The 13,427-nt window shown below is 34.5% G+C and overlaps 1 protein-coding gene across 7 annotated transcripts in view; it reads right to left on the bottom strand.

Moving 5' to 3' along the window:
• The window catches only part of FOXN2 (forkhead box N2), a 60,070-nt gene that overhangs the window by 12,091 nt on the left and 34,552 nt on the right, over positions 1–13,427 (bottom strand). For all 7 annotated transcript variants that reach the window (XM_049696250.1, XM_033419123.2, XM_004264971.4 and 4 more), the window contains 3 exons: positions 9,389–9,513; positions 6,609–6,673; positions 274–342 (listed from right to left, as the gene is read on the bottom strand). In XM_049696250.1, coding sequence (XP_049552207.1) covers positions 274–342; positions 6,609–6,673; positions 9,389–9,513 — 259 coding nt within the window. The remainder of the gene's footprint in view (positions 1–273; positions 343–6,608; positions 6,674–9,388; positions 9,514–13,427) is intronic.

Consider the following 13,427-nt stretch of genomic DNA (forward strand, 5'->3'; position numbering starts at 1 on the left):
CTGGTTAAGACTCCGTGCTCCCAATGCAGGGGGCCCGGGTTCTATCTCTGGTCAGGGAACTAGATCCCACATGCCGCAACTGAAAGACGCCGCATGCCACAACTAAAGAGCCCACATGCTGCAACTAAAAGAACCTGCATGAAACAGCGAAGATCCCGTGTGCCGCAACTAAGACCTGGAGCAGCCAAATAAATAAATATTAAAAAAAAAAAAATGACATTTGAAAGACACTCACAAAAAATGTATTTTAAAAAGAAAAGTGTGATTGCTTACATTCCAAAATTCCTTGTTCTATAGAAGTATTTAAAAGCATCATTGCAGTGGCAGCGTCAATATCAGATTCTGAAAAAGGAAAAGAGTGATAATATTCATGTTCTTTATAAAAGAGAGTCTATTATAAAGGAGAATTAAGAGGTACTAGAGATAAAGAAAGTTCTCTTCTTTAATTATTCACAATGAAAATAAGAACCTGACCTGCATTTCAATAAGGATTGCCCTTAAACAGATTAAATTAGCCAAGAAAACACAAAAATATTAATACTGTCTTTAGTCATAATTATATACAAGCCTACAAGTACTACAGATTTATATAATACTCAAGAGCTCAAACATAATTATGGATATTCCATAAGAAAAATGGGTTTTAAAAGAAAGGCTGGTAAAATCAGCAGGTTCTATTCCAGAGGTCATTATGCTCTCATACCTACTTCTGTACTAAAAGTTCACCCCTCTCCATCTTAGCCATCTCTGTTAGTCTGAACAATCGTGACTGAATAAATGTAAAATGGTATAATCTAAAATGTGAAGGAAAAGTTAGAAAATGTTTATAAATTTTAGGTTATAAAGAATAAGTTTAAAACAAGACTGATATGAAACCCCCCATTTCTATATCTCAAAGCTGGAAAATTTTTATTACCCCAAAGTTTTGCATTTTACTTGTAATATCTAATTATAAAGTTATTTTTGATAATAAATTCATGAGGATAGTGACTTGCTTTCTCCTCATCTTGACCATAAACTGTGTGAAGGCAGGAAATGTTTTTGACCTTAATAAACAGGCTTAACTTATCAGAAGATTGTTGCTATGAAGGAGCACATAATACTATACTCTTTTCCCTTGAATAAAATGTGATCTCATGAATCAGAGTCTCTAGATGAATGTCTTTCCAATTAGACTGTCAGCTTCCTTAAGATAGGAATCATGTCTTATCCTCTTTATGTTCCATAAGCCTGGAACAAATAGTGGTTCCTTGATAAATGTGTAAAGAATATATTACATCTTTGCCCTCCCTCCTTTCCTTAGATTAAGCTGATTATCACCAAATTACAGAGTCTTTGGCATGTTCTAAGTATTATCAACTTAGAAAATGGACAAAGATGGGCCTCTAAGAACAACAGAGGTGGGATTTAAACCTGTGCAGTCTACCTCCAGAACCCAGGCCTTCAATTTGTACTCTATCATCATCCCTTAATACTTACTAAGCATCTATAATTAGAGTAGGAAATTTTGTAGAAAATTACCGAGTATACTGGAAATTCTCTATTCTGTTATTCATTCAATAGAGTGTCCTGTTATAAGGCTGACATCATTCCAGGCTGTGAGAATATAGCAGAAAACAAAACAGGAAAATCCCTAACCTCTCATAACACAAAGAAATACAGTATATCAGAGTGAAAAACACTAGGGAGAAGAATTAAGGGGGAAGGGAGACACAGAATGAGGGGAAAGGTGGTTGCAATTTTAAGTAGAGGTTAGGGAAGGCCTCAAGGAGAGGTAACAGTTGAGCAAAAACCTCAGGGAGGTGAGAGAATGAAACCATGAAGACACCCAAAGGAAAAGCATTTCAGGCAGAAAAAAACAGCAAGTTAAAAAGAATTTGAATCAGTGATTCCCACATGCCACAGCCACAGAGGCTAGCAAAACAAAGACCTCTGCAATTCCTATCTTTCAGAATGAGATCTGACTACAATACGATAGAGTTCAGTATTCTAACATGTCTTTGAAGAAAAAAAGGTACAGCTATAGCCCATATTGTATCTCTGTGTGAACTGGAAAAAAAAAAAAAACTTGCCTCCAGGTGAATGTTTCCTATACCAAGGCACACAGCTTGGGGACTGGAGTGCTGGCTGATTTCAAAGCCCATTCACTGCCTCAGCCAGGTGTCCTTGTGCAGGGCACAACTTGCATGGCATTATACTAACAGAGAGACTCCTGCTCCATGAAATAATTAAATATCTACCTTGTTTCCAACTTTATTAAAAAAAAAAAAGGGAGTGGTAGTGAGGGAGAGAATCTAATACTGAAATGCATTATAATGAGGAAACAATTTCAGGAAATTTATTAATCTTATAAATGAAGCACCTATAAAACATTCTTAATTTCTGAAATACCTAAAACTAAAGAAAATTGATTAAGAGACTTATCCTGTACCATTTCCTTTCTTAAAATAATAACAAAATTAGGTACTGTTTCTATAACAGTAGAATGATAGGAAAAGTGTTCCTTAAATACCCTTATTTCTTGTAGGAATTTGTTACAGGCAAATTAATTTGAATTTTCCCACATGAAATTACTTCTTTGCTAAAACTTCTTTGCAAAAGGATTTTATCTACATCTGATTTGTTTGGTTCAGAACATTTGCTAAGTATGCTTCCCACAATGCCTTGCCAATTAACTAAAAAAAAGTTTAACTTCAGTGTTAAAATAAGCACCAATGATCGCAGACACTCGGTAATCAAGAACACCTGGTTATCAATACAATCTTGAACTTCTTGGAACAAAAACTGTCTGTGTAGATTTTACAAACAATTTTTATTTATAGTACCAAATCAGTTTTGGTATTAAAATTAAACTTAAGACTTATTTGTTTATTGTCACAACTGAACACACTTCATAATGCTTTTTTTCATTAGTAAGTACGTCATGCTGTTTTAAAGATGGTGCTGGGTTTTAATAAACATACTATTAGCTATATTATTTAACATATTCAGTTCATGAAGAATAAAAATTTGGTTCATTTATAAAGTCTTTTGTATATATTTTCTCTGACACTATTTAGTTTAATCCTATAATTCACTTCCAGTTTACAGTCATTTGTCATTAGAGCCATGAGAGCCATCAAAACAGTGAGTTAAACAATAACAACAACAACTTAGTTAAGTCATATTATTTCCCTTTTTATCCTTCATAGTTCTGACTGGGGTTCAAAATATGCTACTGATTTAATAACTGGTTCAAATAAATCTCTGTAAAAAGTGTTAATTTATGCCTCCTGGTTTGTATTTTCTTAGCCTTGATGCTAAGAAATTATTAATAATTGAGAAAAAAATTTAAAAGACATCAGGCTTAACTATGTGAAAGTGAGGGTTACAATAAGACAAATAAGTTTCTATCATCTGATTCTCAGTCCATTTGCTTAAGGAATGATATGAGAACCAGAGGCAGAATTTAAATGGTTATAAGCTAAGTAATAAATATAATAGGACTTACTGCCTTTATCAAAACCAATATACACATTTACAGAGCATCCAAACAGAGAAGCTGTTTCTCATGATTCTTTAAAGAAGTAGGAGAGCGATTTCAAAAAATTACTAAGACTTTAAGCTGCTTGGACCACCAGTTTACTTTCATTTCAATTAAGATAAAAATTATGCTAATTTGTAACCTGAAAATTGAACTTAGATATGCACTTAGCCCCTAACTTCATCATTAACTGTCTAAATTTCATATTTCCTTGTAGTATGCTAGTGCTTAAGTATAAATACTAAAATTTACTAACTAGAATATAGTTCCGTTTTTGTCTTCTTTGTTCACTGATATATCCTTGGTGCCTAGAACAGTGCCCAGCACACAAGTGCGCTCGATAAATATTTTTAAACAGATGAATTTACTCCAAACCCACATCAAATATTGACAAAAACAGCTTTTGTTTTGCTATCTCAGTATGAGATTCCTGTGCCTCCTGCTGCCCGCTATACAATACTGTAAAATAGCTATTGGCAAGATGAGCAAAAAAGATTAGACTTTAAAAAAGATGATTCTGTGAAGTGACAGATGAATCTTATATTGGATTCTAATACTGGAGCCAACAATGAAACTTCTGTGATCTTTACAAAACACAAAACTGACAATGTCATCTCATTCTTTAAAGACCTTCAGCAGTTCCTCCAACGCCTCATATCTGGTAGGAGTGCAGGCTTTGAAATCAGAGTTCCTTCTATACCATTTACTAGTTGTGTGACTTTGAGAAAGTTACTTAATCTCTCTGAAGTTCAGCTTCCTTATTTGTAAGAGAGGGTAACAATACCTCAAAGAGTTGCTGCAATGCATGCGAAACACCACAGTCAGGAATTCAATGCGAACTAATGTTATAGTTATAGGAAGAAGTTCAAACTCATTATGCTAAATACGCTCTCCTTGATTTGGCTAATGCCTGCTTAAACTTCTTCATTTGCCTTGCCCACACTAAACGATCACATCTACAGCCACTGGACCGAGGCTACCTGGTCCTCTTCTATGCTCTTAGGTTTCAGCCACACTTAGCGACCTGCAGTTCCCAGCAACTGTCCTCCACCAAACCTCTACCCAAAAATATCCTCCCAACTTCTGAGGCCCAGAGCTCAAGCATCACAGTTTCTTCTCTAAGAGGCCTTTCCTGACCCACCTCTAAGCTTAATTTGCCACCCACTTCCTTTTCTCCCAATGTACTCTGCATAATTCTAGTCAACCTTCTTCAATTAAACTCTATGTTTTCTGAGAGTAGGGCCTGGGTCTCTTTCATCTCTGCATATCCCAAAGCACCCAGTTCAATGCTTGGCACAATGGAGGAATTCAGCAAGTACTTGTAGAATAAACAGTTGAATGTTTAATCGACTTATCGTTGTATTTTCAAACTTTACCCTAGAAATAATATCAAGAGTTATGAAAAAGCAAATTTCCTCAGAAGTCTATGAATATGTGCTAGAGCAACCTGATTTAATGATAAATTTTCTTAAGTTTTTGTGTGGTATTACGTTTTCCTGTTAAAACTCATGAGAATTGTGTATTCTATTCCAGGACAGACTTGCATTGGTTGACAGAATGCCAACCACCCTCCCCACCAAGTGAATTACTAGAAGGGGAATAGCCCTAAGACTCACAGTGATAGAGATGGAGGGAAGTAAGGTGTTAGCAGTCATGGAGAGATATAAAGTCATTAGATGAAGAAGTACCTAGGCTCTAGTTGTGGAAGCTGCTCCCCAAAGGGAGAAGAAGAATTTGGATGGAATAGAACAAGAGCAAAAAGAAATTCTAAATAAACCCCAGAATTCAAAAGAGAAAATGTTCTCAAAATGTGTATATGAACTAAGCTTAAAAGACTAAGGGTCAGAACTCACTGAGGCAATAAAAAGATAAAGGAAGTTTCAGCAATACCTAAATGTAAAGAGAGCACATCTACTCATGCAGGTAACAGGAAAATGGATACTTGCCTTATGTTAAGTTACAGCATATCTGAAGCAGACTCCCAATCCGCTTAACTTCTCTGCAGAGTCCTCTTAAGCTTTTTCACACTCTTTCCCTCCCTTATTTTTACAGACCACCATCATATTGTTTCCTAGGCTTGGCTTAGTGTAGTTCTAAAGAGCCTAAATATCTCTGATACACAGAAAGGCTTTTAGTCTGAGAATTTCTATTTTTAAAGGTCATAGAAACATCTGTAGGCTCCAAAGCAACAATGCTAGGAAAACTTATGTTAATATATCACTAACCTGTAATACTAACTATGAGTAGGGGGGGAAAACTGCAATTTCAGAATTTTGACCTACTTTTTAAAAGTCTACAAAATTCTAAAAGTTAACATTGCTTTCTTCCTAAATTATAGTTCTTTACACTTAACCTATAAAAGAAATATGTAAAACCATCCCTAACTCAAAGGCCATACAAAAACAGGTGGCAGGCCACATTTGGCCCATGGGACATAGTTTGTCAACCTCTATTCTAGTCTGACAGACTTAAAAAGATAATTCTCTATTGCAGGCATTACTAAGAAATATTTCCCTATTTTCAAGGAAAAGTATACATAAAAGGAAATGAAAACAGGGATATAAAACAGTATACACAGTATAATCCCAGTGGAGAAAAAGTGTGTGTGGAAGGTGGGGGGTGTATGTGCATGTATGTGCATGCACGCAAACATATCTACTCATGTGAAAAGCATAAAAAGGACCAAAGCAATTATATTAAAATGTGAACAGCAGAGGTGCAAGATAGATAGGGGTAGGGGATTAAGAGGTACAAACTACTATGCATAAAAGAAATAAGCTTTAAGGATATATTGTACAACACAGGGAATAGAGTCAATACTTTATAATAACTATCAACGGAGTATACCTTAAAAAATCGTGAATCACTATGTTGTACACCTGAAACGTATAATATCAAGTATTCCTCAATTAAAAAGTTAACAGCAGAATAAAGGGTAAGTTTTAGTTTCTTTTTTATAAATGTTTTTATTTTCCAAAACTTCTACAATGAACATTTAATACTTTTATAATTTAAAAATAATTAAACAAAAGTTCTGAATTTTGATCTGAGTTTTTATGATTTAAAATACTGATCTTTCACATACCTTTGAGAGTTCGCACCTGGTTCTGCTTGAGTACAGAGCTTAAGTAGTGAGGTGATAAAGAACCACTGAAAAATAAAGAGATAAGACAAGCGTACTTATAAAAGATCTTTATTTCACATTTTATAGAACTTAGTTACAAATACAATTAATTTGTACAATAAAAAACACAAACTATTTTTACCTTGTTTTCTTTGCTAATACTATTCAGTTTAGGAAGAGTCTGCCAAAGCAGAAAGAGCATAAGATCCAAGTTTAAATCACAACTATTTGGGTGTTCTTAGGCAAAATAATTAATCTTTTAGTTTCTTCATCTGTAAAACAGGAGTAATTAAACCTCCCACGTAGGGTTGCTGTGATAATTGAATAAGAATAATGAATTTAAAATGCCTGGAACAATAGACAATAGTAATAGTTACTGTCTGATTTTGTATTGTATGCCTAAGTTTGATATTAATACAGGTGTTACAATACAAATAAAGTGTTTATCAAAACAATGTTTAAGGAAGACTGTATGGTGATGACAAAAAACAGATAAGCTCCTGATTTAATCAATAAATATCAGTATCAAATTAAACTTTCTATATTCATGAAAAAAGACCAGTAGTTATTTTCTTGTTTTTGTTTTTTTAGTTCCAAAAATTAAGACATTTTTGGGACAAACTATTCCTCTTCTTTGGAATTTTTGATAGTATTTTTAAAAAATCTGCTTTTTGCTAACCAAATTAAAAGTCTAGGGCTTCCCTGGTGGCGTAGTGGTTGAGAGTCTGCCTACCGATGCAGGGGACATGGGTTCGTGGCCTGGTCCGGGAAGATCCCAGATGCCGCGGAGCGGCTGGGCCCGTGAGCCATGGCCGCTGAGCCTGCGCGTCCGGAGCCTGTGCTCCGCAACGGGAGAGACCACAACACTGAGAGGTTCACATACGGCAAAAAAAAAAAAAAAAAAAAAGTCTATTTCTTAGTCACAGTTTTACATACTCTACAGATCATTCTCTTCCTCAGACTTACCAATTATGACATGAAAGGGCTACACAAAGTTGTGTCAGATGGAACTGTCATTTTGCCAAACAATGATAAAGAGAAAATGTTTCTAAAAATATTAAGGTAATGTTTTAAAGTCAAAGATTATAATCTTTATGCTGTTGTTTTATCTACCTGTTTTTAAACCACAAAATCAGCTTTATTTAACATATAAACATATGATAAAGCTAAGAGATATAAACATGAAAATGCATCATATCAAAGGCACAGGAAAGTGTATTTTTGATGGTATACAAAATAGAGTGCCAATTCTCCCATTTAATTTTTAATAAACAATAACATTGCTAAATAAAACATGAAAGGACCATCAGCAGAACTTACCATTAGTTTCTAAACTTTTTTTTTTTTTTTTTTTTTTTTTGCAGTACGCGGGCCTCTCACTGTTGGTGGCCTCCCCTGTTGAGCACAGGCTCCAGACGCGCAGGCTCAGTGGCCATGGCTCATGGGCCTAGCCGCTCCGCAGCACGTGGGATCTTCCTGGACTGGGGCACAAACCCGTGTCCCCTGCATCGGCAGGCGGATCTCAACCACTGTGCCACCAGGGAAGCCCTAAACTATTATTTTTTTTAACTAGGACATCTCATAAGCACCAACATTAAAGAAGGTTATCAACTCCCAAACAATGAGAATATAAAACTCTGATAACGTCTTTTCTAGGTTTCATTTCATAAGGATAAACCAGTTCTTATTACAATGATCCTTCTAATCTACTAATATGGTAAATAAGCTTAAATCTCAATGAGTATATATGTATATATATTGCTGACATTTCAACTTCAGTCTTACTAATTTTTTTAACTGTATCTCAGCTATAACCACTCCTCTAAAAGTCATCTAATAATACTTAAAGAAATTAAACACATGAAATGTTGATAACTGTTGCAAATGGGAGTTCACTTTCTCCCTACTTTTGTGTATGTTTCAAAATTGCCATGTATTATTTTATTAAAAAGCTTAAAAAACTTTTTATAGACTACCCTTAAAAGTATCTTGACAAAATCTGTCATTTTTAACTCAAATGAATATATGTAATAGAATTTTAAAAAAAGATTCTGAAGGTTTCTTTAAGAAAAGGAAACAATGAGATTTAAGGACATCGTATCATTTTCAGATTTAACTTAAAATTGGAAAGCTTTAAGATCAATTTGTTGATCACTGAGTTAGAAAACAGAAGCCAAGGAAAATCATAATTATATTTACCAGCAGAAACAAAACAAATAAAAAACTCCAAAGCATTATTTTACTTGACATTTAAAAATTTGAGACTTGAACATAATTTTCTAATATTAAACATATTGTGAAGGAAAAAAACTTAAAATAGAAAAAGAAATATAAATATGTATGTAAAAATGCTGCAATGACAAATTTAATCACCTTATTTAAAAATTTTTAAATATACTTTTACTTTCCCATGTCTTCAGGTCAGCATTAGCACTGCAGACAATTTAAATGATTCAACCTTTACAAAAAGGTTTCAGGTGATACCTGAAATCATATTATCACTGTCTTTAGAGTTTAGTTAGAATATTATTAACTACATTTTCCAGAATTTATGTTGTCACTTATCCAACATTCTGTTTCCTAATAAGTTAGACTATAAGTAAAAATGCATTACGCTAATGTCTTATTCATAAATCTCTATATAATTAAAAAACAAAAAAACACTACAACTCTAAGTTTCTCCATCTCATATAATGAAATCTTATATATCACCACTGACGTTTACATGTTAGATCCTGTACCTTTGTGGTGATGCAGGAGGGGTGTAAAATGTTGATTTTGAGGGAAAAGGTTGCTTCTTCAGTGCTTGCATAAGGTTGGGTTTATATTCTGGATCAACACACCATAAGGAGCCTTTTCCATTAACCTAGAATAAAATATATAAGAATTAGTAACCTGGAACTTTAAGACACACAAAATCAGTGTCTGAATGCTTTTAATAAATGTGTGTGGGGAAAAAAACCCAATAGTACCTTTTGAATACAAGGCAAAAGTTGATGTAAATTTGCTAGGAATGGACTGTGTGACTAAAAGCCCCAGAGGCAGACTGCCTGGGCTCCTATCCCCTGCCCTGCCACTGACCCGCTGTGTAATTTTAGGAAGGTTAACTAACCTCTATTTCTCTGGGCCATTATTCCCTTATTTGTAAGGTATGGATAATAACAGTACCTACCTCATAGGTTTGTTCTATGGATTACATTATGCATAGAGTACTCTGCACATTGCATGGCACTAGGGCCACAGGACTGCACAACTCTAGGACATGGCATTCACATCACATTCTGTGAGAATGATACAACACCAAGCTGTGCAGAGAACAGCATGAAGGGCTGTACAAGGTGGCCCTCCACATGCTAAGATGTCAACAAATGTTAACCCTTATCATTACTGTTAAAGAAAGAAAAGATTAGGTAGTGTCATTCTCCCAAAAGTGCTAAACAATATATTAGGTGATGCATATAAAAATAACTTCATTTTTTATGGCATTAACACTAGTGTTTAGTTTCCCATTTAAACTGTTTAAATTCAAGGCAAACAATTTAATGAAAAGATGGCAAAAGTCTCAAAGAGTAGTTAAGTCAAAAACTGAGGCATGGAAAAGACTCCTGTAAAAGATAAAAAAGAGGGAGAAGTATCAACTCTTCCCTCAAGATGGTTAAGTTACAACATTCGAGGAACTTCTGGGTAATATGGTAATGGGCACACAAGCCCAGATTTCATGGAAATAGTCACTAGAATCTAAAAATAATACAATTTGTATGATTTCTGGAAACTAGAGAAAATATAACAGAAGTGCCCGCTAAATTGCAAATGGGAGGTGCCTGAAAGACTGGCTTGCCTGCTCCACAATTCCGCTAATATGAAGGAACAGCTTACCAGGAAGGTAAGTAGACAACTTACCTGAAGAATCTCACGAAAATGATCTAATGTGCAAGGGGAAAGGCCAGGCTTTGAGATAATTCCTTCAAATAGGTTTGAAAAATGCTGAGTATTTTACCTCTTTCCTTATTAGAAGGTTACATTACATACTAGCAGATTAAGGGTCCTAAACAGTCCTGCTTTAATTAAACCTGTTTTAAGAAGTTTCCCAAAGTTATTTGACACAGAACCTCTTTCTCCCAGGAAACATCTGAGGAAGCTAGTGTTCTGTGGAACACCTATGAAAAACACTGATGTAATTAATGAATTCTTGGAGAGTATACTTTCCAAATATTAACAGAAAAAACTACAAACATTGATTAGACCATGAAGAAAAATAAATTACCCTTTAAAGATCACTGTAGCGTAAAAAGAAAAAAAAATATCCCAACAACAAAATTCTCTGACCACTTGGAAATTTATAAACACTCTTGTATTAAAAATATATCCAAAAAAAAATATATCCAAACTACAATTATAGATTATCTAGTAAATAAAAGGTATAAGAAACAGTTATATAAAAACTAAGTGGGTGTGGTCAAACGCCATACACACTAATTGAGCTAGTCAAACTAAATAACTGAAGGACTTCAGGAGCTGTAAGATCACCTGCAAACTCTTCCTTCAGGATGTATCTTTCCTACTTCTTTAGCTGAACATCCATCCCTACCTACACATCCTGAACAGTCTGACTAGATGCACATCCCTACAAATGTACCACATCTACCTACAGTTTACATACAAAACCCTATAGCCATGCAAAGAGGAGGTCCAACTGCAAATTCATCCCACACTGCCCCAGAGCTAAACACTACTTGTACAGAAGTTAAGAGTACAAGCCTTGGAGGAAGAATACCTATTTTGGAATCCTGGCTCTGTCACTTAACAGCTGTGTAACCTTTAGAAAAATGTCTATGTTCTCTGTGTACTAGTATGCTCAAAATATATATAAAACAGTACCTACCAGACACAAAAGCACTCAAACATTGGCTACTACTATTGTTATATTTTATGTTCATTTTCTTTGTAGTTTTAAAAATTGTTCGTTTCTTCCAGTCTAATAGCATGCAAATTTGTTTTTCTGTTTCTATTCCGCTAGTTACTGATACTAAATTTTAATAAATATTTTTGAATATATTTAATCTTTTGAAGATACAAATGTCAAAAATTAAATATAAGGTATAACCTGACCCCCTCCCACCATGATGTACAAAACTTCCTTAGAACTAACTCACAAGATTAGTGAGATTCAAACTGTTACTATTTTTTTTTTTTTTTTGCGGTAAAAGGGCCTCTCACTGTTGTGGCCTCTCCTGTTGCGGAGCACAGGCTCCGGACGCGCAGGCTCAGCGGCCATGGCTCACGGGCCCAGCCGCTCCGTGGCATGTGGGATCTTCCCGGACCGGGGCACGAACCCGTGTCCCCTGCATCGGCAGGCGGACTCTCAACCACTGCGCCACCAGGAAAGCCCTGTTACTAATTTTTGTTTTTATGTTACACCTTTTCTATTTCAAAAACCCTTTCTTAAAATTTGAATTACACTTCACAACATTAACAATTATATAGACAACAATAAAACTGACCTGTGTCCTGTTCCCCTGCTCCTTTCTGCTTGTATAAAATCCTATATTATGTACGCTATTATCATTGCTGAAGATTTAATGTGATAAATTCCAGGGTGCTTCCATTTCCTGAACTCTTTTTCAAGGTAACATTAGCCTATTACTGAGGCTTTTTTATCTCTAAATATCATGTCATAACTATTATAGCAGAATGGCATAATGAAAGAATACTGTTTCACACGTTTTCAAACTGAGGTGCTAATCATTGCTTATTGATTGGCTACTTGATAGTGGACAAATCACTTAATCTCTAAGAGTCTGTCCTCTCATATTTTATCTGTAGAATTAAAAAAACAGGCCACTTCATTGAGTTGTGATGAGAGTCAAATAAGGTAATTCATATGTAAGCGACATAGAGCTGCAAACTAAGTGAATACTAAGAGATTATACTGAAATTGGCATATATCAATAGTAAGTGTATATGGCTTAATAACAATATATTCCTACTCCTCTTCTAAGAGATGAGGGAGTTTTTAAAAACATCAACAATAAGAACAAAAATCAATTAATTCCGAAGAGACAAAAGTTAGAAAAAAAAGAGATGAATTAAATTGATAAAGGAAAAACATTCTTGTCTGAGGAAAAGTATGGTAATTGTGTATAAGGCAGTTTTTAACATCCTAGCAACTTAAATATATTGGAAAAGAAAAACCATGGGTGTCAAATCACACTGTAATATAGTAAGAAACATACCATATTATCAGGTGAAAACTTTTCTGGCCTACAGCAGCAAGATATCACATGAAGTACACTAAACAAGTATTTGAAATTTTAATTTTTTTCCAAAGGAAGTCAAATTTTACAAATGTAGTTTTGAATTAAGTGATGGAACATCTTAAATTAGATATATTTTCAGTTGCTTGACCTAAGTGGTAAATGTGTTTTGAAGATTGGGAAATAAAACTTTAAAATGTTAGCACCCACAACATCCTTTGCCCCAAAACCATTTCAGTTTCATACAGAAAAGATATGCATGAATTATTTTTCATATATTGACTAAGACAATTATTTTAATAATTCTAACCATGTTCTATCTTGGTATTCCTGAGATTATACTCCTAGAAGCTGTTTAGTTCAAATCTACTTTTAAAATTCTCTTGTGAGAGAACTGCAAATAATTTTGATCTTTTAAGAACTATTTCTTTGAAACAGCAAATTGGAAGAACTGGTACTGAAAACTTGTAGTTCAGGGCAGTTAAGTGTCTTGAGTAAGTTCTCCAAATAACAGTCTGGTTTATGT

This window comes from Orcinus orca, chromosome 13 (genome assembly GCF_937001465.1).
Source record: "Orcinus orca chromosome 13, mOrcOrc1.1, whole genome shotgun sequence".
Taxonomy (NCBI): Eukaryota; Metazoa; Chordata; class Mammalia; order Artiodactyla; family Delphinidae; genus Orcinus; species Orcinus orca.